The sequence below is a fragment of the Condylura cristata genome, unplaced genomic scaffold (assembly GCF_000260355.1).
Source record: "Condylura cristata isolate star-nosed mole 26May11 unplaced genomic scaffold, ConCri1.0 scaffold00004, whole genome shotgun sequence".
Lineage (NCBI taxonomy): Eukaryota > Metazoa > Chordata > Mammalia > Eulipotyphla > Talpidae > Condylura > Condylura cristata.
In genome coordinates, this window is record NW_004567105.1 from 69329869 (window position 1) to 69357162 (window position 27294).

The following is a 27294-nucleotide window of genomic DNA, read 5'->3' on the forward strand; positions in this document are numbered from 1 at the left end:
AAAGCTTACATTCTTGCACTTGAGGGACACCGGGAGCAACCTTTGCTTTGAGGTTCATTTTAGGACTCTGAAAAGTCTTATTATAGTTGAATTCATGAGCAGCTACCTCTCAGCAACTGATAATACTAAATAGAAACTCAGCAAAAATATAGAGGAACTGAACAACAAAGGGGGAAAAAAACCCACAGGATTTAATTGACATGTCTAGAACATTTTAGTCAGCAACGGCAGAATACTCAGTTTTTCAGGATGGAACCAAAATTACCTCTATCCTGGGCCATAAAAACAATATAAATAACTTTATAAGAATTGAAACCAGGGCCTCCCTGGGGTGCAGAGGGTTAAGTCTCAGTACTATAAAGCTATCTGCAGCCACTGCAGCATGAGCTGGCTCCCCACTCCCTGGCTGGGAGTAAACCCACATGGCACAGCAAAGCTCTCCTGTCTCATCTGCTGCTCCCCTCAGCAGTGTATCTCAGTCAATTTGCCTGTTCTGCTCCCCACTCTGTCTCTGGTGAATCCTCTCACCTTCTGCAACTCTCGCCCTGTGCCATGTTCTTGTATGCATAAATAAATAAATCTTTAGAAAAAAGAATTGAAATCATACATATCATATTCTCTGAATATAGTGAAAAGGATCTTTAATCAATAGCCAAAATGAAACAGGAAAATCTCCAAATTCCTGGGCATTAAACAGCTCTCAGTAATCCATAGGCCAGAGAGGAAGACTCAGATGAAATTATAATTAATATACAAATGAATAAAAACAAAGATAAAGTATTCCAAAATAGTAGGGAACAAAATCTATAGGACTGAGAAGGAAATTTATAGTATTAAATATTTGCTTGGAAAAGAGAAGCTGTCTACATCAATAATCTAACTTCCTACCTTGAAACCTACACAGACTAGAGCAAAACAAAACAAAAGTGAGCAGTAGGGAGAAAATAATGAAGGCAAGGGTAGAAATCAATAAAATTGAAACAGTGAAACATTAGAGAAAATCAATGACAAAAAGAGCTAGTTCTTTGAAAAAGGTCAATGAAATTGATAAATCTACCAACGCTGACAAAAATAAAAGGAATATAAAACTTACCAATATCAAGAATGGAACAGGATATCACACTATATCCTGTAGCCATTTAGAAGTATAATAATATGAATGCTACTGACAACTTTTCTTCTCATAGATCGAACAACTTAGAAGAAGTGGGACAACTCTTTAATTATCCAAGCCACCTGACCTCAGTCAAGGTAAGATAGATAATCTGAAATTCCCTATAACCATAATGAATTTAATTCATAGCCACAACACTCTAGAAGTGGTTTTTGAATAAAAAAATAAAAACCAGTGCTTCTGAAAATGTGATGTCTACACTGCTTTACTGAAGAATTCTATCAAACATTTAAAAAAATCTGGCGTGATTTTTACATGTCCCCCCCCAAAAAAAAAAATTGGGCACTTCCCAATTCATTTCAAAAGACTGATACTCTTCTGATACCAAATCCAGAATTTACTCATCCTCAAATATCCATTTATGAGACTGGGGTACCTTTTACCAGCTCATTTTTATTGCTTTTAGGAAATGGTCAAGATTTTGAAAAGCCAAGAATGAATCTTTGTTTTTAAGTCAAAATGAAAAAGGAATTTCGAGTAGAGACACAGACTAAGAAGGTTCTGTCCTCTCTTCTGTGTGTGATTTGTGCATACATGTCTCAGCTGCTCTGCCATTTATTATTGACCAACTTTGCAAAGCAATTGGAACCTACTGTGGGCAGGAGATCAAAGTTCAGAGTCCAGTGTGTTCTGTTATTGATCCAACCTGTAAACCTGAAATGTAACTTGCCTCTGTAACATGGGTTTGCTGGTTTAATTCCAACATCCATGTTCTAAACAATCATCCAAGCTGGTAAACTAAGACAAAATTAGTAACTGTGTTTACATTGTTATCAAAAAAAGTGGTTAACTGTTCCTGACTGTTCCTCTGAAACTGACTAGACTTGGGACCCCAAGGAACTTCCTTCACCTATCTGAGTAGCTCTGCTAAACTGATGGTGGATATAAGATTTTTTAAGATTGACAGTGTCAACGCTTATTACATAGTTTCCTTTATTCAAGTTTTACTTATTTATGTATATAGAACTGGGGTCCAAGCCAGAGGTGTGGGGGGTGAGAGGACTCAGCAGAGACAGAGTGGGGAGCAGAACAGGGTGATTGATTGAAATACATTGCTGAGGGGAGCAGCAAGTAGGTCAGGAAGAGTCTGCTATACTATGCGGTTCACCTCCCGGGTGGGGAATCGAACTCATGCTGCAGGAGTTGTGGATTGCTTCATAGTGCTGTGCTTCAATCTGTTGCACCACCAGAGAGGACGCAACATTTTTTTTTTCAAGTTTTTTTTTTTTTAAAGATTTATTTATTTATTCATATGGACATATGGAACTGGGGTACAGGCTAGAGATGTGGAGGGTGAGATGATTCACCAGAGACAAAGTGGGGACCAGTACAGGCTGATCGACGAAGTACACTGCTGAGGAGTGCAGCGGGCGGGTCAGAAGAGGTCTGCCGCGCCATGTGGTCACCTCCGGGGCAGGCGGGAATCAAACTCATGGGGAAGTGGCTTTTTAGCTTCTTAGTGCAGTGCTTTATCCTGCTGTGCCACCAGGGAGGGCCTCAAGTTGTTTTTAAGCAAGATTTAACTTACACTGACACCAGTAGTACCTGCAAGTGGTATAACTGACTACTGAGATAAACCTAAATATTAAGGAACAAAAGAAAGTTTCACTAGCATTCTATTTCATTATCTGGTCACTGACAAAAATCTGTTCACATGTAAGACACCTTTACTGTCAAGTCCTTCAGAGCCAGAATGTTTTGAAAACTATAGGTTTTTAGCTATAACCTGATAATCTGCCTTTTTATGCAGTATTAGGTTATCAATGATTGCCTAGTGTAGAATACAGTCCCCTTAAATTGGGGATACCTGATACGTCAAAGTGACATTTAAAACTTTTCCATGAGAGATTTTTCTACATTATAGAGTTTCCTTTTTCCCTATATATGTAGCTACAAAAAATCCAGATAACACTGGGTGAATCTATCATTTAAATTAAGCAACATTTCTTAACATAATGTCCTTTACTTATAATCACTATCAACATAAACTTCTCCTTCTATACGTTTAGTACCTTCATCATGCATGTGTAGAGTCAATGCCACAAAATCCCCAGGAGGAAGCTTTGAAGTCCCATTACTAGGCCTCAGTATCACACAAGTATCCTCTTTAGTCAACTGTAAAATATCCAGTTCGCATTATACAAATTCCTGGTGTCTAGGTTTAAGGCCTAGGAAGATATAGTGACTTACAGAGATTTCAATTTTGCCAAGAATGCAGGAGAAGGAAGAGACACTTTTCAATGCAATTAAATAAAGATTAAGACCATTGCCAAGAAGCAAATGGGATTAAAATCTCATTTGGCTAAAACGGACATAATTTTGTCCCACTCTAATACTTAATAATGTGAAAGCTGACTTTACCGTGGTACAATCTGCTATTGGTGCCAGAGGAAGAAGGGAGAGGGTCAGATTCACCAGGTACAGGACAGGAGGAGGTAGAGGGAGACCCAGTCAGGAGGTCACTGGGATGGTGTTATGCCTCACTGGCCCAGAGGCAGAATGAAGACAAAGGGCCTTTTCCCAAGTTCTCCCAGGAAATATGGCAGGTACAGTCATCCAAAGATATTCTTTCCTCAATGAGACAGCGCATCAACATAGAGCTACTACCCCCTAAACTCTGCTGTGTTCCTTTGGGAAGTCTCCCCAAGCTCAGCTTCAGGTCCCCTGGCTGCAGGGTGCAGTCTGCATACACTGTCACATAACTGCCTGGGTTTGAACAGCAGAGATGATTTCAGTGACGCTGAGAGCATCATCTGCCTTCTCTGACACTCAGTAAATCTGTAATACGGAAGCCGCATGGGATTCCAGGCCTGGCATGATGATGTGTGCTGGTCACAGAGGCCAGATGCTCAAAGGTCTTAGTCTTCATGTGTGTGACAGTGTCACTTCCAGGGCGGGAATCACTTGTGTGCCATTTTCCTTTGCTCATCTCTCCACCCCTGCCCCTCTCTGCCCCCTGCCCCCCCCCCCCACATTGCCACATTAACTGCCACTCCTTTCCCTGATACCTGACACCCCTACTTCCATTTTGAGGCTGCTGCTGCTGCTTTAGAAAGTATTCTTCTAATTACAGTCATTATGCTGCTTTGTTGGTGGTATGGCCAGGTGATATGGGAGCCTGGGACACGCGAAAGCCATCAGGCTGCTACGGAGGTGGGGACAGAAGGTCCCCATGGTGGGCACTCCTGCCCCCCACCAGAGCCTCCATGCTGTGTCTTAAAAGAGTAGAAACGGTCACGTGGATCCCCCCTTTTGTGGACACTCATGAAGAGTTGGTACAGTCAATGGGAAACCCTCGGTTTGTTCTAAATCTAGTTCTGTTGCCCATTTCACCGATCATCAAACTCAGTCATTCAGTCACACCCACGTTTGCAGATTGGGGTTCTAGCACAGTCCTGCACTATACTATTCTGACACTACACTGAGCTATGTCTTTAGACAACTGTCACTAAGTAAACGTTTAGAAAAATTATTAACATTACATATCTGCAACTTTCTTCTTCTAAAGGCATTAGTAACCAAAAGGAAAACTGGCCTCCAGCCCATAGACCCATGGCTAGGAGATTAAAAATCATAAACATTAGGTAAACATTAGGAGAAAACAAGACAGTTCAGAATGCCAGCAACACATTTCTAGAGTGTAGATCTGAAATGATAGCAGTTAGCACCACGTGATAGAGACAATAACATTTTCCAATAATTAGAAAAAAACACACACTGCCAAATAGCTTTCATAAGATAACTTATAACTTGAAACCTTCTTGTGTTCTTACTACTTAAAAGTATAAAGTCAATTCCGAGTCAAAATATATTCTTTCTCAATGGTTAATTGTTGAAACAGGAAAAGATCTGCTTGACTATCCAATTCTCTAGTTCTTTCCCCCCAGACTTCAGATAGCCCATGACATGAACGAACGGACACAGTTATCCCCAAGTCAGAGGAATGTAATTATTGCTCTAACCTGACAAAATGCCATCGGTGTCAGCATTAGCACCCCTAGGATGTCTCGTCGGCATTTGTCCTTGGCAAGAATTGTGCTTTTGGCCACAGCTTCTAAAAATGGCACCTCTCCTATGTGTACAGCAGACATACATCTGTATGCATTCCAGATGCAGACATATACTCAATGCAGACATCAGACGAAGGAGCAGGCATTGTGTGCAGCAGTGGGACGCGCGTGCTCGGGAACATGACCTACTTACGAAGGCAGGCAGGCAGAGTCCCCCAGGCAGGCGTCTTCAGCATGACAACGAGCAGTATGCACTGCAGTCTGGCTAGCAGGAAGGGCCCGGGCCTCGCCCTAGCCCAACTCACTGAGCCCTGCTGGGATCCTGCTGCTCTCTGGGTAACGGCATCCCATTAGGAGTGTGACACAGTAGGGAAAGAGACCGGTTCACTGTGAGACCTGCTACTCACTCTCGTACAGTGCATCGGCCCCCCTTCCCACTGCACAGTGGCTGCCGAGCTCTGGGGTGAGGCGTGTGGAGAAAGTGATCCGTGGAGTCAATTCCCGCAGGACATAGGCTGCGCAGTCAGAGAGGGCTTTGAGGAGGCTTTGAGGCCTTCTACGGAGAGGGCTTTGAGGAGGGGGTGGGGACCGGAACACCTTAGTCTGGCACCCCAGACTTAGGAACAGGGGGAAGAAGGCTCTTTAAGTGGAAAAGGCAAAATGACAAAGGTTGACGCAGGAAGACAGGGCTGTGGGTGACTCTCTGCTTGAAAACAGATGGAGAAGGCCTAGCAATGATTTCTGGAGGCTGAGTTTAGCGTGCAAGCCGGGGCTGGGCTTCCCCTGCGCATACCTGCTACTTTTCCACACCGAGTTAATCAAAAACTCCATTATGTTCGCTGGGTAAGGAAAATGATCCAATTTAAATTGCCAAGCTTGGATGCTCATCCAAAGAGGACATCTGAGAGATTTACATATAAAATTTCCCAGGTTAGAGGAGAAAATGGGCAACGGATTCCAAGTACCTGCTTGCTGGGCTGCCTGTGGCATCTGCTGGGCCCTCTGAGCGCTGTACTGAACGGAGGTGATGGGCCGGTACTGCTGTGTGGTTGAGGTAGGGTATTGACCAGATGGGTAATAGTATATGGGCATCTGTGGAAGAGAGAGACAAGTAGCAGGGATTGGAGAGTTAGGTAATGTCTTTAAAACACACAACTTCTGGTCATCTTATATACGTGATCTGATTAGACTGTGAATACAGCACAGCACCCAAACTTCCACGCCCCTGTCAATCCTATTTCTCAAACCCTTGAATCTGAGTTGCTTTGGGACTGTATCGGCCAGCGCTGTTGGCAGAAACGATGATCTCCAAGATTCCACAGCCCCATCCTTAGGAAGGTTTGCAGTTTCCACTCTCTAGCAGGAAAGCCTCCCCCCATGCACCCCCCTCCCCCACTCCCCACCACCACTGGGAAAGGAAGTCCAGGCTCTCCTGCTGGAGAAAAGGCCATGTGTCTTATAGAGGCATCCTGTTCACAGGCCACACCAGTCTGCTAGGCAGACACAGGCCAGCCCCAATCAAGTCATTAGTCAGCATCACATGTGACAGACGGGGTCACCAGCAGAACTTGTCACCAGCACGATGACAGTCATCTGGAGACAACATATTTTGTGCTTTTATTTAAAAAAAAAAAAGTTTAGTTTATTAATGCATATGAGAACTGGGGTATAGGCCAGAGGTATGTGTGTGTGTGTGTGTGTGTGTGAAAGATTCACCAGAGAGAGTGGGGAGCAGAACACGCAGATTGACTGAAATACACTGCTGAGGGGAGCAGAAGGCACAGTGGGAGAGGCCTGCTGTGCCATGTGGTTCACCTCCCTGGCTGGGGATTGAACTTGTGCTGCAGTGGCTGGCAATAGCTTGATAGCGCTGTGTCTTTAACCCCTGTACCACCAGGGAAGCCTGAATTTTTTTTTTTTTAATGGAAACACAGGTAAGTCATAAAAACTGATGCACTGTAGCCTGTGAGAAGCAGTGAATGATGCTATACAATATGGTGAAGACTATCAAAGCACGTGGGCTGTCTGGAATATAGCTACGATCCAAAAATTGACATTCAGCATTAAAAGAGATATATGTTTAAAATGCTGTTTAAGTCATCTATCACTTTCTAATGTCTGAGAATGGCTGAAAATATTGTAATGAATTCCAGTAAGGTTAAAATCCAATGTCATCTACTCTGGAAAGTTGTCTTTGCCCAACTCAGGGAATTCATATTAAGGCTATTTTCTCATTAACCATAAAGATTTTCACTATCAGACCCCTTATTTTTCTTCTAGATCTTCTTTAAAGGCTAAACAAAGGCATGCAAATATTACTTATACTTAGAATAAAATTGTGAGTGACCCATTTGAAAACTGATTTTTATGGTTATTTTGTTTTCTGATTTTCCGTGTGACTTATCTGTTTCATTCTTGCTGTTGAAACATAGGTTAGCCTGTTTTTCTATCTTAGAGTAAAGCGGGGGCAAAAGATGACTGCACTTTGTTGATCCACTATTCTGCAATCCCATAGAGTCATTATGAACTGTAATTCGACTGTCTAACAATGCGTCTATTCAAGGGTGAAAAATTCAATGAATCTGCAGCAAATATGCCTCAGTTGTAGAAAACCAAATAATTTATAGTATACATTGCTTATAGTGATTTGATCTTACTACTTCACCCTTTCTTTGTAAGGCAATTTATACCAATCAGAACCCAAATAATTTTGGAGTAATAATAGGATTTAACTATGCTCTGGTCAACTGGAGTGCCATTAAAGATTATTACTGCTGATGGGCCCTCCCTGGTGGCGCAGCGGGTTAAAGCACAGCATTAAGAATCAAAAGCCACTTCTGCATGAGTTCGATCCCCGCCTGCCCTGGAGGTGACCACATGGCGTGGCAGACCTCTTCTGACCCACCCGCTGCTCCCCTCAGCAGTGTACTTCGTTGATCTGTCTGTTCTGCTCCCCGCTCTGTCTCTGGTGAATCTTCTCACCCTCCACATCTCTGGCCTGTACCCCAGTTCTGAATGAATAAATAAATAAATCTTTTTTTAAAAAAAGATTATTACTGCTACCTATAGAAGATTTCTAATATTACAAAAAAGAACAACTGTTACCTAGTTTTAATCATCACCAATCTATCTATGTCTTCTAGGAAGAACAGTATTTTGTTTCTATAGGAATGACTGTCTTGATTGCCTCTGTTTGTTTTCCCCTCTTACATTCAATATGAAATATGAAAATACCTCAAGGATAAGGGATGGAGGCCAAACATTTGGTAATTTCCTGATGGGTGCTAAGGATTTGTGCAAAAGCACAACTCCTCTTTGAGAGAGGCAGGGAGGGACAGAGGTTAGGGAAGGAGGGGGGGAAGTGCCTCAGCTTTAGCACACAGAGGTTTTGGTTTCTTCTTATTTTTTCACCCAGTCTCTCATGCCTTCTTTGGGAATCACATTCCCAACTGTATGAAACAAGTGGGAAATGGACATCTGACTAACTGTCTCCCTCCCACTAGAGGGAGAGAGCTGAGCTGGGCCCAGAGGAATCATTCAAAGATTATTATGAAAAGATGGGAGGGAAGAGAGACAGGTATAAGAACACCTTAAGTGGAGGAAATGTGTATTTTTAAACAGCTACATGAAGTCCTCATGAAGAATCAGAAAGTGAGTGAATTAGGAGGTAAAGCAATAAAGAACAGAAAGAAGAAACTAAAACATCAGCACTCATATCATTTTCCTTCTTCAGTCCCTCTTTGTCTTGCCCATGGGCTTTCTGCTTCAACTTCTAGGGGACATTTAGAAAGCTCACATGAAGAGTTAGATGAAGTGAACTTCAAGGTTATTCAGTAGATTCATTCTCTTCATAAATGCCATGCATATACCCATAGACCATAACTCAAAGGTCACTGTTCAGTCAGGTAATCGTGTTTCCAAATGTTTGCTACAGTTGACATCACTGTGGCTTATACCCTCCCCTTTAACTGTAGTTCTTTTTAAAAGCAGTTCATGGGTGTCATGGACAATGGACATTTGCTTTGTGTTTTATCTTCCCTAACTCTTTCTATTTTTAAATCTATTGAAAAACGAATGAATGTATGTTCTGTTGCAGATACATGCCAGGGGTTCAGAGTTGCCTTTGTTCCTGCAGTACATGAATATTGAGATTTCTTCATCAAGTTTTTTTAAATATCTTCAATAACACACTCTGCACACTCCTCTCTTTGCTACTATAATGGGTAAAAACAGTTAGCGCTTACTTAGGCTCAAATAGCCCGATAATTAAAAGGGAATAATTTGATTTATTAATAAAATTATGAATCTATTACTCAAACCTTTTCAGCTATCACTTCAAAGTATTTTTCCACAGCTCTTTAAATTCTACTAGCAAAGAGACATTACAAAGATGGCAACTGAAGATGAACTATTAATTAATCATTCAAAATAAAATGAACAACTGAGTGAAAATCTTTTTATGGTAGAGGATTTGGCATGGTGTGAAAAGAAAATAATTTATTCAAGATATTAAAGCAGTGAAACAAATGATACAAAGGTGACACAGTACTTGCAACAGCCCATCCAATGGAATCTTTCATAATTAGGATGGAATTTGCTTGGGATATATGTGCCTTGAAAATGGACCAGAAAATGTCTCTGTGCATTTTACAACTTGACAGTAATCACTTGCAATATTCTGCAAAGGGATGCCCAAGAGAGCACCAGAGATGTTTGGTGGTGAACAGTAACACATAATCAGTCTTTGAAAAGACAGTAAAAATCAGTGATCTGTGGTGTCTTACATGCTCAAGTCAATTAAATATGATTAATGGCTACCTGTGAGAACATGCGTGAGCTTGCTGGCCCCTGCGGAGAGGAAAGGACAGTGGATGCCGACTTAGCTTCCTCTTTATATTCATAGAAGTCACTTCTGCCTGGAGCAACTGATCAGCTCCAGAAAATGTTTACGAATCGATACAGAAGGGAACACATTTCCAGAGCAGCCGTGAGGGAGGCAGAATGTCCCCCAGGGGCAGGCCATGCTGGTTCCGAGCCTTTCCATCCCTAGGCCAGCCAGTGGGCAGGATACCAGATAGCAGGGAATTTCCTTGGGCCTCTGTACCAGCATCTGGAAAATGGGATGTTGTCTCCTGGTGCTGTGGGGGGCTGGGTTGGTTTCATGAAACTGACCTGGAGTCCCAAGCCTTTTCACAAGTGATGGGTGGGGAATAACAGCATGGCCCAGCAAGGCCAGCAGGCTGACCCGGTGGTGTCCTATAGGGACATATGGAGGTCAAAATGCACCACAAGTCAGCTTGAGGTCACAGATATGAACAGAAGCTCAGTTACCTGTGCAGGTAGAGGCTGTTGCACAAATCCCTGTGGTGAGGGTGGGGACTGGAGGACTTGCTGGGACATGGGAGGCCCAGAGCCTGAGAACCCTCCTGTAGGAAGCTGCTGGCCTGTAGAAGCGATGACATAGCTGGGCTGTTGGGCTGGTTGCGGCAGGAGGGACGATGGGTAGACAGGACCAGATGGGGGCTCAGGAGTCTCTCTTGAGGATTGCCGGCTCAGGGTCATCTGGCTGAACTGTGTGGCCACATCATCTCTCTGCAAGCCACAGAAAGAAAGGAGGCAATCAATATGACCAGCCTGGCAATGGGAAGTGCACAGAGGCAGACCCGGTTTCCTGCTCAGCTAGCAAACTCTTCAAAGCAGACCAGACTCCACTGAATGTGGACAGGTGCCAGAACGGAAACCATTTTGGGGGGGGGATGGGTTGCCATGCTCTGGAACGAAACAGTCACCCACACACACCTTAGAGTCACTCCAGGACACCCCCTTCCTCCAGTTTCAACCCACCCTGCACAGGCAAGTCTTAAAGCCAATAAATAAGCCCCCGTGCAGTACCATGGAGAACGGCTGTGGTGGAGACACAGGCAGGAGATGCTGGGAAGGAAAAGAGACGGCGGGATATTGCACTGACTGGGAGGACGCCTGCAGCCCCTGCACAGACTGGAGGGAAAAAGGCGATCAGGTTACAGGGGAGAGTGCAGTGAAGTCTCACAAAAGGGCTGTCTCCTCTGAAGCATACTGCTGTCCCTGATGAGTCTGTGGCTCAGTGGATACTGACAGGGAAACTGGCCACCCCCAAAAAGTCAAAATCATGCCCAACAGTCGAGCCAGCCTGGAGGGGCCTGCTGCACAGGGGAAGCCTTCCTTTAAGGAGTCACTGGGATACTCTTCATGCTATTTGGGGGGTTATTTCCCAGAACTAGGAAGTAAAGAAGACAATGAATGAGAAGGTTCACCCTAGAAGCCTAACCTGGAATCCTTCAGGTCTCTTTGAACACTTCCATGTGCGGAATTCCCTAGGAATGAAGCCAGTATCTCTCCAAGGAATGTATGAACATTTTGATGGCCTTGGAAAGAACTGATTGCTGATCTCCCCATGGATAAAGACTTTAATGTGGTCTCTCTTCAGGCAAGAGCACTAGGTCTGTTGGCAGTAGGTGAGCAAGATGAAGCCAAGGCCTGGCTGTCAGTAAGAGTTCAGTGTCTTTCCTGCATACATTAAAAATAGCATCTGGGGACCCTCCCTGGTGGCACGATGGGTTAAAGCGCAGCACTGTGAAGCTTTCGCAGCCACTGCAGCGTGAGTTTGATCCCCGGCCAGGGGGGTGCCCCACAGGGCACAGCAGAGCTCTCCTCACTGGCCCACTGCTCCCCTCAGCAGTGTATTCCAGTCCATCTGTCTGTTCTGCTCCCCACTCTGTCTCTGGTGAGTCCTTTCACACCCCCCGCATCTCTGTCCTGTACCCCAGTTCTGTATATATAAGTAAATAAATCTTAAAAAAAAATATAGCATGTGGACTTAAGAAAAACTTGTCATCCATTTCTAGGGCCACATCCTCATCATGTGAGTTGCTAAATGGGGCACGCAGTGAAATTCTCTTGGCTCAGAACCAGAGACTGGGCTGCTAAGTTTTACTCATGAGGTAAAGTGGATGCTTGGTGTCACCAATGAGAAGCATGTCCTTTTCCTGATTCATCTGATTTACACCGAGGGCTATGCTTCCTCTAGAACCCCTCACCTCCCTGCCTTCCAGCCATCTCCTCACCTGAGTGACCAATGGGCTGGCCATCTGTGGCTGTGGTGGCTGGACCTGCTGTTGTGGTTGAGGAGAGGGTTGCTGCTGTGGCTGCTGCTGGGACTGCCCCACCATTGCACTTCGCAGGGGCTGCTGGCTGGTGGGGGGGTTGTATATTGCGGGGCTTCCATCGGGATTCACAAAGGGCTGGCCTGCAGGGAATAGGACAGTGGTAACCCAGGACACCAGAGCCTTCTCCAACATGAAGACTTACATGCGTAGGGCCCACTTGGTGAAGCCAGCTACCGTGTGAGCCCAGAACAAGGTGAGAAGCGCAATGAAGTCAGGCTGCTGCAGGGAGACTTGCTGAGCTACATGCCCCCAAGGACAGTGGCATCTGGTGATGAAGGCCTGTTGACAAGTGGTCTATGCGAAGCCCTGTGTTTTGTCACCCTACACCTCAGCCATCAGCAAGATAATGTGCAGAGAGGAAAGGGCTACTTTCCATTTCTACAACTCCAGTTACAGCGATGTGATTTACCAAGACATTTATTTCACTACATCAGTCTCATCACCAATTCAGAATCACTAATGATCCCATTATATATTATATAAACAGAACTTAACAGGTCCACTCATTCACTTCTAGACTGATGCAGCAAGGATTAAAAGGTGATTTAGATTTTAAATGTAAAGTGTGACAAACTCTTTATAGAATGATTTTGAAATGGTGAAGCAAATACACATTGCTTGCCTTTTGAAACCACATCATTCACTACTATTATTATTGCTGTTATTCTATCACTAATATCACTATTTGAGGCATGTCAATAGAGCATTTTTGAGGAAATAAGGTGTCATCTAAGTCATGAAAGAGGTAATGATGGCCCACCAGCAAAGTCTAGAAATAAAGAGCTTAAGAGAAGATAGTGTGGATGGATAAAGAGAGAGAAAGGGGAAGGAAAGATGGCAAAGGAGTACACAAATCAGTTTTCAAACATCAAGCCTAGTGGAAAGCACTTAACACACATGCCTCGAGGTCTAACAACTCCGGAGATATGTGATCTCATTTCATTTTAGAAGCACAGAAATTAGGGCTCAGGGGATCACACAACTTACTCACAAATAGGAAACATAGCACTGTCAGTGTGACCCCAGTCCCTTCTCCTTGCATTATACCAAATAACTTAGGTGAATTATCCAAGTTTATAGAATGAATACATGGCACAACAAGGCTCCACGAAAAATAATCCAATCATAAATGAAGCTATGCATCAACACACAAGAATTCAGGAGAGTTAGGGGGACATGTTTCAGGGTAGACTCACACTCAGGATCAGTAGATAAAGAATCAGAGCATTCTTCAGGGGAGGAGGAGAGAGAAGGACCAGGACAGGAACGGGGGAGCACAGGGGACAATGGTGATGGGGCCCGGATCACTTGGTGGTGGGGATTTCACGGGGAAACCATACATTGTACAAAAGTGAAGGAAAATATAATAAATATATTTAGAAAAATTAAAAAGAAGAATCAGAGCTTGGGGGGAATGAGCTGTAGGAGTGTTTGTGGGACTGTCTGGAAGTCTCTACTCCCTTCTCTACACCCTTCAAAAGCTCTGCGGGAAGCGGCAGTATGAATGTTTGCTCCTAAGCTGAAGCCATGGAAATATTTCCCACGAACCTGAGCAAAATGCCTGGAGAGAATAGAACTCCCAGAAAGAGCCTGGTGGTTTAGAGAAGGATCTCCCTCATCTTGGAACGGAGGAGCAGGCTGGGCTCTTCACAAACATCTCTCTAGGGCCTCCCCATCCTGAGGTACCAAGGTGTAGGTGAACTCTGACTCAGGCAAGTACATGTGAAGGGCGTGGAAACCAGCCTTCTTCTTCAGTAGTAGATGCATGAAGACAGGCAAAGGTTATCAGTAATATGAGGAAAATTCCCTACCAAAAGGAATAGGATAGAGGGGGAGAATATAAAATCTGACCGAAAGGAAGAAAAACTAGTGAAAAAATATATGGCATACCATTACAGCATTCATAAAATAGAAGATACACAAAACTGACATATGTTAAATAAAACCAGTTACAAATGGACAACTACTGTGTGAAGCCATGGGAATGTCTTCAAAGTAGTAAAACGATGAAACTTTTTAAATTTTTACATTCAAGACAGGCAACATGTATCAATGACAACAGAAGTCAAAACCAATGAGACCTCTGAAGGAAAGTTGGGAGCCTTCTCATGGCCTAGATGTGTTTCATGCCTCACTTTGGGAGTTGTTCTCTCAGGTAAACTCAGGTTACACACCAGCTGTGTGCAGGTCATGCACTTTATTGATGTGTAAGTTAAATTAAGTGATTTGAAATAGGTTGGAACTCAAATGTTGAGGTCACAAGGAAATACTCTCTGGTAGAGAGCAATAAACAAAGTTTCAGGTCAATTAGAAATTGTAGCAGGAGCTCTCCATTCCCATTATCATCAGAAAATTTCAGCCCGAATATGTGTGTGTGTGCGTGTACAGGAAACTTTCCATCCTGCACATTCATGCATATACCTGCCAGAACTGAGGAAGCTGTGCTAATGGTTTCATAATCAATCACAGTATGCTATGATGAAACAGCAAATGTACCAGAATTATATTCACAGAACAATCACTACATTTAGAAAATGTTCTCCAACTGACACTTGTTTTCCTATCATTGCCACTTAATTTTAGCTACTTTTTTTAAAAAAAAATTTAAATTAACTTTCTTCTGGATTCTCTATCTGTAAGCATTTCCCCTCCCCAAACAGCAATTTGGGAAAGGATGAAAAAATAGTTCTATATTCAAAATGGATCAGCCCATTTAGTGATCTGTTACTTAGTTACTTTTGTTTTTTAATTTATATCTTTTAAAAAAAATACAAGAGAACAAGCTTATACTTTTTGAATACTAGGCACTCTAGTATTCAAAAAACAAAATTGTGCACAGCAACCTCATCTGAAACCATTACGGAATCCATCTCACTCTGGGTTTATACACATACACACAGAGAAAATGACCTAAGAAGAATATTTACTATATTCTTTGACGTTGGCTTACTCCACTGAAAACTGAGGAAGTATGAAAAGCGGACTGGCCAAAGGGCAAAAAAACATAACTTCAGAATATTCAGATGTTCTTTTTGATAAATTTTAGATCCTCTGCTTGAATCTTATTAATATGCGGTGGCCCGGAAGACAGAAACACTTCTAAATAATTGCATATGAAAGGACTAAGAATTCTCTTCGGTGGAGGGAGGTGGCAGGGTCTTCTGGAAAGAGAAGAGAGTATAGAAAATTGATTTTTATGCTTGCCAAGAAGCACACAGAACAGAGAGAAGCGAAAGAAGAAGCTGGATGCCAGGAAAGAGCAAAATCCAGGGCAGCTACCAAAGGGACCGCTGGTTTTCAAGAAGGCAATGATTCTCTCTAATCTCTCTATTCTACCTTTTTTTTACCAATCCAGATGCAATTACAAGTGAATACAGGCAATTACTCTGAAAGGCAGCTGCTGAAGACCAAAGGAAAACAAAGGCATTGTTGGCTGGGACTATTCCACTTCAGGGTGCTTTATCTGGGACCCCGTGAGCACACCCAGGGTCCTGCCAGCACCTGGGTTGGCAGAGATGGGAGGCCCCAGTGGCAGAGGTAAGGTAGTGTGGCGTGAGTGGAGCCAGGGCAGAGAAAAGGATTAAATGTAGGAAATGTAGTGCGGTCATTCCTCTCAAACATACAGAATTCTGTGAAAAACTGCTCTTCTGTCCACATTATAAAAATAATGTGTACTAGGGGCCCTCCCTGGTGGCGCAGCGGGTTAAAGCACAGCACTGAGAATCTAAAGCCGCTTCTGCATGAGTTCGATTCCCGCCTGCCCCGGAGATGACCACATGGTGTGGCAGACCTCTCCTGACCCACCCGCTGCTCCCCTCAGCAGTGTACTTCGTTGATCTGCCTGTTCTGTTCCCCGCTCTGTCTCTGGTGAAGCCTCTCACCGCCCCTGAGCCTCAGGCCTGTACCCCAATTCTGTATGCACAAATAAATAAATCTTTAAAAAAAAATGTGTACTAGATATTATTTTGCTAGTATCTAATTATTGAGTCCTTGCCCAGTGACCAAGACTTTGCTTTCCAATCCAGAGAAGCAGTCAAGAAACAAAATACCATTCCTTCCCCACAAAGAGCTTTTCAATGTGTGTTAAGGAAATGAACCCCAGGCCAAGTCAAACTGGACCATATCCTCTTGGTTTCAATCAGCAAAGTGTGTCTGTCATATACCCAGCAGAAGGACATTTAATTAAAAAGGAAGAGAGGAGTGAGAGTTCTTGGCTTGCTTAGTCCTTAGCAGGTGATTAAATGATAAGGGACCTACTGGTTATTCATGGCAGGTGAATGCACGTTTCATAAAGATACGGACTACACACAAAGGCTCCATGGAAGCAGTCTGGATAACGAGATGTGAGAATTCCCGGGAAAGGCAAGACGGGTGGTGTTGTGGGAGCCCACCAGGAGCATTTAAAAGAAAAAAAGCTAGAAGAGACTGCGCCAACTGAAGGATCTGCTGCTCATGGCTCTGGCACCAAACTATGAATTTGCATCAGATGAAGGCAAAAGCAAAATGGCAGACAACAGACAACAGACGGGTCCTTCTGGGATGCCAATGGCTGTCGTCCTCTCTGGGTCAAGGTGTGTTGAAAGAAAGTGGACAAACACAGATGAGCTTCCTGCTAAAATTTTCCAGCAGAAGGCTAAGTTCATGATAGTGGAGGAAGATCAAACTCAGGTTTGCCTTGTGAGGATGAAGATGTTATAGACGGGGACTGTGAAAATGAGGCTCTGTGGCAAAACACTCATCCGGATGCCTGAAAGCAAAGGAAGAATGGCAAGCCATCCTGAGTCATCCTGGCTGAGAGCCAGGTCCAAGGTCAGACAATATAAAAGACTGTGATTGTACTGGGGATCTACAAGACGCTGTGCAGATGCGGCTGGATTCAGTGTGCTAAATATTTGGTACTTAGTATCAGGCCAGTTGTGCTGCCAAGTGAAGCTTTCTTCCATTGATTACATGCAAGCTCTTCAGTACTTTGGTGTCATTGCTTGCCTTTTATCTGTTTAAGACAGATTTTTGATCATAATTTGTGTACCTGAGCCCCACTCTTAAATATAATACATAAAATGAGAAACTGCCCCACTACCAATCACATCACCATATACAATGGGTGGTAGATAGTGTCTCAATAATGTTGAATCATCAAACAACTCTGCCTAAGAGTATTTTGTTCTCTACTCCAGGGAAGTGAAAAAAAAATCTAACCGGAACTCTTCCCCTAAAGATCTCAAAAAGTGTGGATAACAAGGTAATGAAGCCAGAGGCGGTACACACAAAAGTAGCATGTGTTCCAGTTTCCCTACACCCAAACATTCCTGCCACTTCTGTCACGTATTTGGCAGAAAGGCATTAGGCGAAGGTAGAGGATGGTTTAAGGTGATGACAGCAATGAGAAAGATGAGTTCCAGCCTGAATTGCAAATTTCCAGGTGCAACAGTAGAATCTTGTAAGAGATTCGACAGATAAGTGGACATACATGATATGTGTCTACATGTGTACATTATCAACTGACATAAACACCTGGAAAAGAAGAATGAGTCATCTTAAATCTCACCATGCAAGCACAGTACACATATTCACATGTTCACACATTTTTCTTCCAGCCTAGATTTATTTTACTATCTAGCATTTGTTAAGATTAGAGAAGTGTTCGTGGAGAAGCTGTTCAGTGGTGTTAATGGAATCTTTCCTTTAGTTAGGGTCCTTTTTCAAGGATGTATTTTCATAACAATAAATGACTTGATCCAATGAATAAAAATTGGGACTTGGTGCTGACAGCACTTGATTTCTTTTTCTATAAACAAGATTATAGATGATAATATATACATACACAGCCACAATTAGGCCATCGTTGCAAACAACACTCTTGCATTATCCCTAAAAAAATACTGAGCATTTTTGAAACACTGTGATTTTGCTGAAAACAAACCCCTCAAAACTAATGCTAAGTGTATGGTCTGATCTGTAAACCCTCCACTTAAATTTGAAAGAATGGAAGCGGACAGAGTTTGTTTTGATCAGTGCCCACAGTAATGAACATAAACCTGGTTTTCTTTTAATTTCCGTTGGAGAGCTTATAATGATCTAACTGAAGTAAAAGCAATCTAGTATTCTTAAAAATATCTAATCTGAAAGCTTTCAAATGGTTTTCAATGAAATGATTATGTCCCCATCAAATACAATACCTTGAGATTGCACCATATGTTTTCATGAAAATGTGGTAATTATTCAAGTAAGTATTTTACTATCATTTGCCTTTTTCTGTGAATTTCTTAGTTATTAGCAGTACTATATATATGTGAGAAGATTGAGTCAATCGCTTTTACGAGATTTGCATTCAGTTTTACATCTTCAGGTTTAGCTAGTCAGAGAAAAATTTCTGGAATAACTTAAGCTAAGCCACAGACACAGTTTGAAAAAAATTCAACTTCTTAAATAAAGTACTATTTAAGGTCTCTAAAGAAGTGAATGTCAAGCTTCTAACCCAGGGTGTCTTAACCATTGCACTACTTACAATGTCCAGGTTAAACAATCCTTTCTTAAAGAGGTATTGTCCTGGACATTGCTGATATCTTATAGCATTTTTGCTCTTTATTTTCTAAGATGGAGAAGGAGCCCCTTCCTCCTTGATCAGAATAATCAAAACGTCCACAGAATTGCCAAATGACCTTGGAGGCAAGGGCCATATTGCAGTGGTGAGTTTCCCCCATGAGGCTCCCTGAAGCTTCCGCATGACACAGATGTTTATCAGTCTACTGGCTGATGTTAGAAGCTCAATGCTCTGGATCCTTGTGACAATGTGGAAGTTAACTGACCACTAGAGAAATTAGACAGTATACCCAATAGTCATGGAAGATACCATAGTCATGAAGTTACCAACTCTCTAACTTTCCATTCCCCCCAAACTTCTCTAGGGAAGATACCTCTAAAATACTTGAGTATTTGCTCACTGTATTCTCTTAGCCACTGTGATTTCTTATTCTCCAGTAGGTGTTGGGTGAAATAGTAAAATGAGGAAGAAATTTGTATAGTTAAGAAGCTACTGTATTCCAACCAAAGCTCAAGTTTCTTGAAATCTTGGATGCAAAACAACTTTTTACAAAATAATAGGCTACCTGGGGGTTTAGTCTGGAAATTCAAGCTTAACTCGGTATATTCTATTTCACTACTCCATGGTCTCTGGTTTTCGATATGAGACTCACTGCAGTCAGTGCAGAGAGGGTAGAGAGAAAAACAGACATTTCTGGGAAGTAACAGTATTTTTCTATCATCGTTGGTATTAATAGAAAATTATGGAGATCTACATTATAGCTAAGATCTGCTCTTCCTAACTGAAAATCCTACACAGAAGTTCATCCACTGAACACTCAGAAAGTTTCAGAAACTTCACTAGTGAATCCATAAGCTCAAACATAAGAACAAACCTTTGCTCTTGTGTCCCTGCCAAAGCAGAGGAAATACACTAACCTGTGTGTGGATTAAGAAGGATGCTTCCAGGGGGGATGCCTGTTGCAGCTTCAAGTGGAAGGAGGATGTAGCTGGTGCTGCTGGGTGCGACCTGTCCCCCCATTCCATTCTCTGGATAGGGCACACAGCTGGAAGTGGCTGCCACGCTGGAGACCAGGGGTGCACTCTGGAGAGGTGGATGGGTGCGGGACAGCGATCCTGAGGATCCCGCACTACTGGAAGACTCAGAACCTGCCACAGAGGTACAGGTCGACAAGTCATTCCACAGAGACAACAAGAGAAAACAGGTGAGAATCCACTGTTCTGGGTCTATCTAAACGTTTACTTGGATAGAATGCAAGAAAGAATGCGAGGTGAGCACTGCAGGACAAGATTAGTCCTCTCCCCACATTTTAGATCACATTGAATTAAAATATTTGTTATGTCTTTTTCAACGGTGTCAATATCCTAGGAGAAGAGAGATTAAGAATGAACATTTCTTTCAACATTCTCACATGCCAGTAGAGTGGTGTGTGGTAAATGGAATAGCCTGAAGTTCTAAACTCGTGCCTGAATACTCCTGTATTCAGGAGATCATTGAGTGACTGATGCCATGGGAATATCTTACTGAGGAGAACGTCTTACTCTAAGCAAGAAACGTCTGATATGCTGGGGATGGAGGTGACGCTAAGGCTCTGGTTCTCCAACCCATAAAAATGGACTTTGAAGGGGCGTGCTTGTCATCTTTCACCACAGGGGTGAGTGCAACTGGATCATACCTACTGTTGGTGCTTCAGATCTATACTGCATTTCACATAGTCACAGAGATCTTATTAATATGATCAATAGGACATGACCTTTTTTGATAAAGCTCCATCTGGCAGATGGAGCTTCTGCCAGATGACACAACAGGCTAAAAATCAGAAGATTTTTCTGGATAGTGCACTTCTTAAACCCCTAGGTAACCAGATCAGTGTTGAAAAGTCCACAAGGTGGAACATACTCCTGATTGTGTTCCCTCTTCCTCCACTGTGGAAGAAGAAACACCTGCTGCACCCCATAGTCACTGGACGCTAGCTGCTCTTCAATGCAACCAAAGTCAAGCAACTCTAGCACCTTCACCATGGCTGTCCTGGGCTCTGAAAATTAACTAAAGGATCGGGGAGAAAACACAGCAAGTAAAATTCCTACATCTGTAAATTCAAACCAGCAGATGATTTGGATGATGTGAAAGGCACAAGAATGGATTACAAGAAATTTATTAATTAGCCCAGACTTATTGACATATCATTAAAATGCAATTATTCTGTCTCTTTAAAGATCAAGATATATGAGAAATAGTTAACATTTTTCAGATTCCAAAATGCTCCCTTAAATTAAACTGGAGCTCCTTTAAAGCAAGCGTCAGCAATGCAACATTGCTGAGGGGTCACTAGAGAGTGTGTTAATTTCTGAGAAGGTGGATGGTAATATTTATTGAGCACCTAGGATGTAAAAGTATTGGCTATGATATGCACTTTAATAATAAGTGCTATCACCGCCTGTATTGATGGTAAAATTGTAGCATAGAGAATTCAGGTAACCCACAGCTAGACAACAACAGATCTGGGATTGGAACTAGGTCGGCTGATTTAGATTTAACCACGACCTAACACTGCCTCATGCTAGCATGCATGTACACATGCCATGGACTGTTCTTAGCTAGGACTCTTCTCAGCTGCTGTCATGACTTGCTATCAATAATGATAAGTTACATTTTCATTTAGGATGCTCCATCTAACTAATGTAAAATGCTGATGGGATTCTTAATAATGAATAGGCTGAAAAATAATCTCAAAGGAAATTTGAAAATGTTCAGCGTCATTCTGAGATTGCATCACTGACATTTCGACCTTGAAATCAGATCTCCAGGGCAAACTGTAGTGTGTTCAGGGACTTGTTCTGTATGACTTGACATGACAGTCCAAATATACCCTAGTACAGTCAACAGAAACAGCACAGCAATAGCACCTCAAAAGCTCCCCGCATCAACACCCTTAGGGTCATGCAAAACTCATTCCACCTATTTCCAGGTTGTGCGGGTAGATGGTGACAAAAAATCTGAATGAAGGAGGTGTGTCTTAACTGTGACTGGAGGTCGGGCTAGTGCCAGCAGATGCTCCTGTGCACAATTTCTGAGTGGGGCGAGGCACAAAGCCTGAAGTGTCACGTCTAATCCACAGAGTAATTTAAATTTGGTTTTCAGAAGGTGGTCGTTCATCATTAGTTTGCGGTGACACTCCCTTCTATCAGCGAGGGATTTTTTGTTTGTTTGTTTCAACAGGAACAAAAAAAGAAGACAAAGGAAAAACAATATCAATGATTTGATTCTACAAGTTAAGAGAAGGAAAGCTAAATTTGACTGGAATACTCAACATTTGCTAAGATGCAGACAAAATCAGATACCCTCAGAGGGACCTCAGCTGAGTTGGGGTGCTGGGGCTTCTGGCTGGGTTATGCCCAGCTCTCGAAATGTCAGACTTAGAATCAGGTGGATCACTATAGTCATATCCTGCACGATTTGAGATTCTTAATTAAAAACAGAGATGAGTGATGGTGACAAAGGCCCAGGTTGGGATATGTTCGAAGACGTAAAAAATGAAACTGATATTTGGGAACTTGACTATTTTGGGTCCTGAGAGTTAAAATATTTCTGGTTTCCTTTTTCAAGGACTTAATGAGAGCAATGGGAAATATTTAAACAGTATCTATGTGACAAGCACTATGCTAATCATGCTATATGAATTAGTGGCTCTAATTTTCACAGCAACCTCATTTTGAAGATGAGAATTGATCCTCAGAGACCTTCAGTACATTTCCCAGGCACATGTAGTGTGCCACATCCAGATGATGTGGCTCCAGGATCACGTGCTAAGCCTGCAAGCAGGTCACATTTTGCCCGGAGTCACTCAAGAGACCAGAGGGCAGAGCCCTGCCAGGTCTGTGCCAAGTTCTAGGAGCTGCTGTCCAGAACGTCCATACCGCTTCCTAGGGCAGGCGCAGAGGTCAAAGTTGCCCAGGAGGGCAGGTTGGCATGTAGGAGAGGAAAGCTGTGAGACTGTGGGAACACTGGCGAGAAACATGAAAAGGCAAAAGGAGAAAAGGGGGGGGGAATTGGAAAGGAGATCAGACAGCAAAGCAAAATGAGAAGCCAAGAAGAGACAGGATAGAGGGGCAGAGCACAAACTCCCTGGCAGGAGGGAGTGTTTTCTCCAGTTCCCCAGAGAGGAGGTGTTCTGAGCTGGGGCCTCAGGTCTGCCATTAACTAGCTGTTTTCTTTTGGAAGTGACTATTTCTTTTGACCTCAATATCCTCATTTGCAAAACATCAGTCATCAGGCTCATTGTGAACTCTATTGAGAAGGAACCGAAGTTCTCCTCAGCTTGAGAAAACTCCAGGCTAGCTTCTTTCAGACCACTGAACTTGACCTTCCTTTTCTTACACATTTCTGTCCCCTGAAGAGACAAATCTTCCAAGTCTCTCAGCCAGGTTTATCAAAGGACGTGGGCATCATTAAGAAAAACAGCGATCTTTAACCCGTTTCTATGGGAGTCTGACTTAAATCACACCAATTAGCAAATACAGATGGCTTAATCAAATTGGAGAATCACCTCTCTTACACCCTCCAAAACTGTTATATCATCTCACTGCAGCACTTGAAGCTGCTCCTGCTCTTGCTTCAGTGAGGTTGAGTTCCATCTCTCTCCCTCATTGCTAAATATTCTTGACCCCATTGCAATAGCTAAAAATAAAGTCTTTATTCATGTTTAGTTCCTCCAATGCAATATTTCTTTCATAAGGTCTTTGAACCATAAGTATTTCCCCCCTGAATCAATAATTCAATAAAATGCTTCCAGTGTCAAGGGTCAGATTTCTGTAAAGGAGCGTGAAGCTTCTGAGGTTACAGAAGAGGAGAACAGCCAGGATGCAATAGTGTAGCCCTGAGAATTAACATGAGGAAGTGGAGGCAAGACACACCATCTCTTGCGTCAGTTCCCAAAATCCTCTAGACAATGATAGTGGCAGTAATAAGAATCCCCTTGTGAAAAAAAAATACAAGGGCACATATAATGATTAACATGAAATAGAAGGATATCTTATTTTTCTAGCACAGTTGTTCTCAAACTGTGATTAGGAAAAAAAAAAAAAGTAATCTGTGCTTTACCAAATCTTTAAGTGATTCAGTTACACTCCAGTTGAGACCCTCTGCTCTGGAGTACAGAAAAGAGGGATGAAAATAAAATCAGATTTTCTGATTAGTTAGTGTGGTCTGGGAGAGATGGCATGTTCCTGTTTCTAACGGCTACCCCCAAGAAGCAGCTGAGGTGACAAGGTGAGCCCTTGTCAACCCTCTTCACAAAGAGCTGTCAGGGCCATATACCTTCAAAGGTGTGTGCAAGCATCTGCCAGGTGACCTGGCCGTGCTAAGGGTGGGTCATCAAACAGCAAAGAGCAAGGCCTTAGAGACTGTGCTCAAATGCTCAGACCTTAGGAATGTGCTCTCCCCAAAATGTGGGAAACATGTTTTCCACCTGGAAAAACTCTCCTGATTATCTATTTAAAGCTAGAAGCTATGCAGTTAGAGGAGGAGAAGAATAACTTACATGTCACAACTCCAGGCTCAGTTTCTGAAAGGTCAAAAACAAGTTTGCTATTCTACTGTGAACAATGAGATAAAAAATCGGGAACTTGTGCTGTTCTGAAGCTCCATGACAGCAAAACTGACAGCTTTGCTTCATAAAACCATCTTAGGAAACTGTAAGTTTGTTTTGACATCCTATCTTGAGCTCCTTTAAATTTTTTCTTTTTGCCTTCCATTCCTGTGCCTTGACAAGCTTTCAGGTGACGACAGGACACTTAGATTTAAAGAAAAAAGAAAAAGTCTCAAGCACTTACAGTTTCTAATCATTCTTCAAAGAACATGGCATTTTAGCATTCTTGAAGTGTTTAAAATGTTTCCAAAGAGCTTTGCTTTGGAAGTGATTGGGGGCTGGCACATGGAAGATGACGATTAATTTAAAAATCTTAAGAGCTCTTTTGGTGTGCTGGAATTTTTAAGTGCACCATTTAAAGTACTTGGTTTCTGCATTTTAAGGAGATTTAAAACAATTTAACCTTTCATAGTTTACAAGAGCTCAAGTATACCACAGTGAATTTTCTTGACTTCAGTTGCTACAATAGTGGAATATGAGAGCAATTAATTAGAGTCTGAAATCAAGAACTTACCCATTGGTGAATAAAAATGAAAGAGACAGTGTGAGCCCATCCGAATCTTTCCAGAAAGATTCTATATAATTCAATATATAACGTCGTGGCTGTGACTAAATACCATTAATTTTCTGACTATGTAGCAAAACATGAGCTAATTTCTTAGGAAGCATTTATCAACAACATAATTATATTAAACCATTAGCATAATGAGCCTAGATTTTGCAAACTCCCCCCTAGTGTGAGTACACAGTTGGCTGGGAAAGTGTATACAGTCTAGGACACCCTCCGGTTGAGAGTGTCCATTCACTAACCCCTCCCTCTACCCCAGGTCCAAGCTTGCACCACCAGCAAATTCCGCCTCCAAGGGCAATTTATTGAACTGCCACCCTTGCAGAAGCAAATTGAAATCCAAATGCAGTAATTAGAGTCTAACATCACAAAAGTAAACTCATGGAGTACTAGTGAATGGTCATCTGCCTTCTACCTGGGATTTCATGAGGTGCTTTAATTATGAATATTTGAAATAATTTGCAAAGAAAAAAAGGCGAGAAATTCTTGGGAGATGGGAGAGCTAGGAATGGCAGATGAGGTGGTATTTGCAAACTGTATATGATTCCCATGTTGTTTAGGCTTTGATAATTTAAAGTTGTTTCAAGGTAATGATCCTCCTGGATTCCTCATCAACACCTCAAGACTGTCCACAATCTTGAACTACCAACCTCAGAAGGTTATCAGTCACTCAGAAGCAAAGGGAAATAAGGCAGGGAAAGTAAATGCATGCACTTGGGAACTTTGGGAACTCAAACCTCTCTGCAACTCAAGTCCCTATCTGCCAGGGATGGTAACACTAAATGGCAAGAACAAAAATAACAAAAAAATCTGCTATTTGTTGAAGGCCTGTATACATGAATTCAATCTTCAGCACAATCTTATAGCATAGGTACTATCACTATTCCCACTTCTTTGATGAGGAAACTGAGTCATACATAAGTTAAATAACTGGCCCAGGTTCACATTAACTGCTGCTAAAGCAGTTAATTTATTAAATTATTAATGTTGTAATTACCTTACAATGTAGTCTTAAGGAAAAATTGTACTATTAAATTAAACACTAATAGTTGACTTTGGCTACATAGTTGCCATGTATATGTGCCATGGAGGTCATGTTTATATAAGCGATAACATGTTAACCTATAATGGTCTATTGCCATGGGTTAGAGTTCCATTTTGTTATAACCTACGATTTATCATTAAGGAAACTGAAGTTTATAAATTTTAATAATTTGACCTAGGTAGAGAGCTGGCAAGAAGCAACACTGATATTTTCATGGCACTCTGGCTTCCCACCTATCCCAGTGATTAATACCATTATTAAAAGTTCACTGCAGTCAGAGGAAACAGTGAGTGTAGCATGAACAGCACAAAACATGACAAGACATAAACCCATTCAGTGCTAACTACCTGCTTTGGATAGCTTCCCAGTGCTCCTCGTACTGGAGGTGCTGTCACCCCGGGTCAGCACCGTGATGCCCCCAAAACTTGCCGTCTTGGTCATGGTGGGCTTGAGATTGCGGTGGGAGCTGTCGGAGTCCGTGCTGCTCCAGGCCCGCTGGTGGTCAGACCACTTGAGTTCGTTCTCTGAGCTGCTCTGTCGACTCCCAGATGTTCTCCCTGAGCCATCTCTGTTGCCCCTGAAGCACGGCCATCAGAAAGATGCACAGGGACAGGGTTACATTCCATGAACAATGTGGGCAGAGAGTGGGACCTTTCTTGGAAGAGTGGTCTACATAGACCCTGTCTGTCAACCCTTTCCTTTCAACCTGTTGTCTCCCAAACAGTGCCACAAATGCCTCATTGATGTATGAACAGATAACACATCACACAGAACACTCATGTTACAAACAGGAAAAACCAAGCCTTAAAGAGTCACCCAGTCTCTGCCAATGAAGGAGAAGCAACTTGGAAAATATGGTAAAAAAAAGTTAATTTCCCTCGTGGAGAAGAGAGGGGGATCAACTGTGACCCAAGTCAACCCTGAACCAATGTTGAGAAGCAGTTACGATCTTGAATGAGACTAAAAGCAACTCCCACGGGAGAAGACTTTTGGCTCTCCATTTGTAGGAAATAATTAAATGCCATGTGTATTCTGGGTAGGGAATGTATACAAATCCAGATAAATTACTTATTAATTTACTTTCTAAATGAATTACTATCA

General features: G+C 42.5%; 1 protein-coding gene across 2 annotated transcripts in view; it reads right to left on the minus strand.

The window, feature by feature from the left end:
* Positions 1 to 27294, minus strand: part of ARPP21 (cAMP-regulated phosphoprotein, 21kDa) — a 100384-nt gene that overhangs the window by 41539 nt on the left and 31551 nt on the right. For both annotated transcript variants that reach the window (XM_012720375.1, XM_012720374.1), the window contains 6 exons: positions 26541 to 26770; positions 19851 to 20081; positions 12288 to 12469; positions 11077 to 11181; positions 10516 to 10776; positions 6150 to 6276 (listed from right to left, as the gene is read on the minus strand). In XM_012720375.1, coding sequence (XP_012575829.1) covers positions 6150 to 6276; positions 10516 to 10776; positions 11077 to 11181; positions 12288 to 12469; positions 19851 to 20081; positions 26541 to 26770 — 1136 coding nt within the window. The remainder of the gene's footprint in view (positions 1 to 6149; positions 6277 to 10515; positions 10777 to 11076; positions 11182 to 12287; positions 12470 to 19850; positions 20082 to 26540; positions 26771 to 27294) is intronic.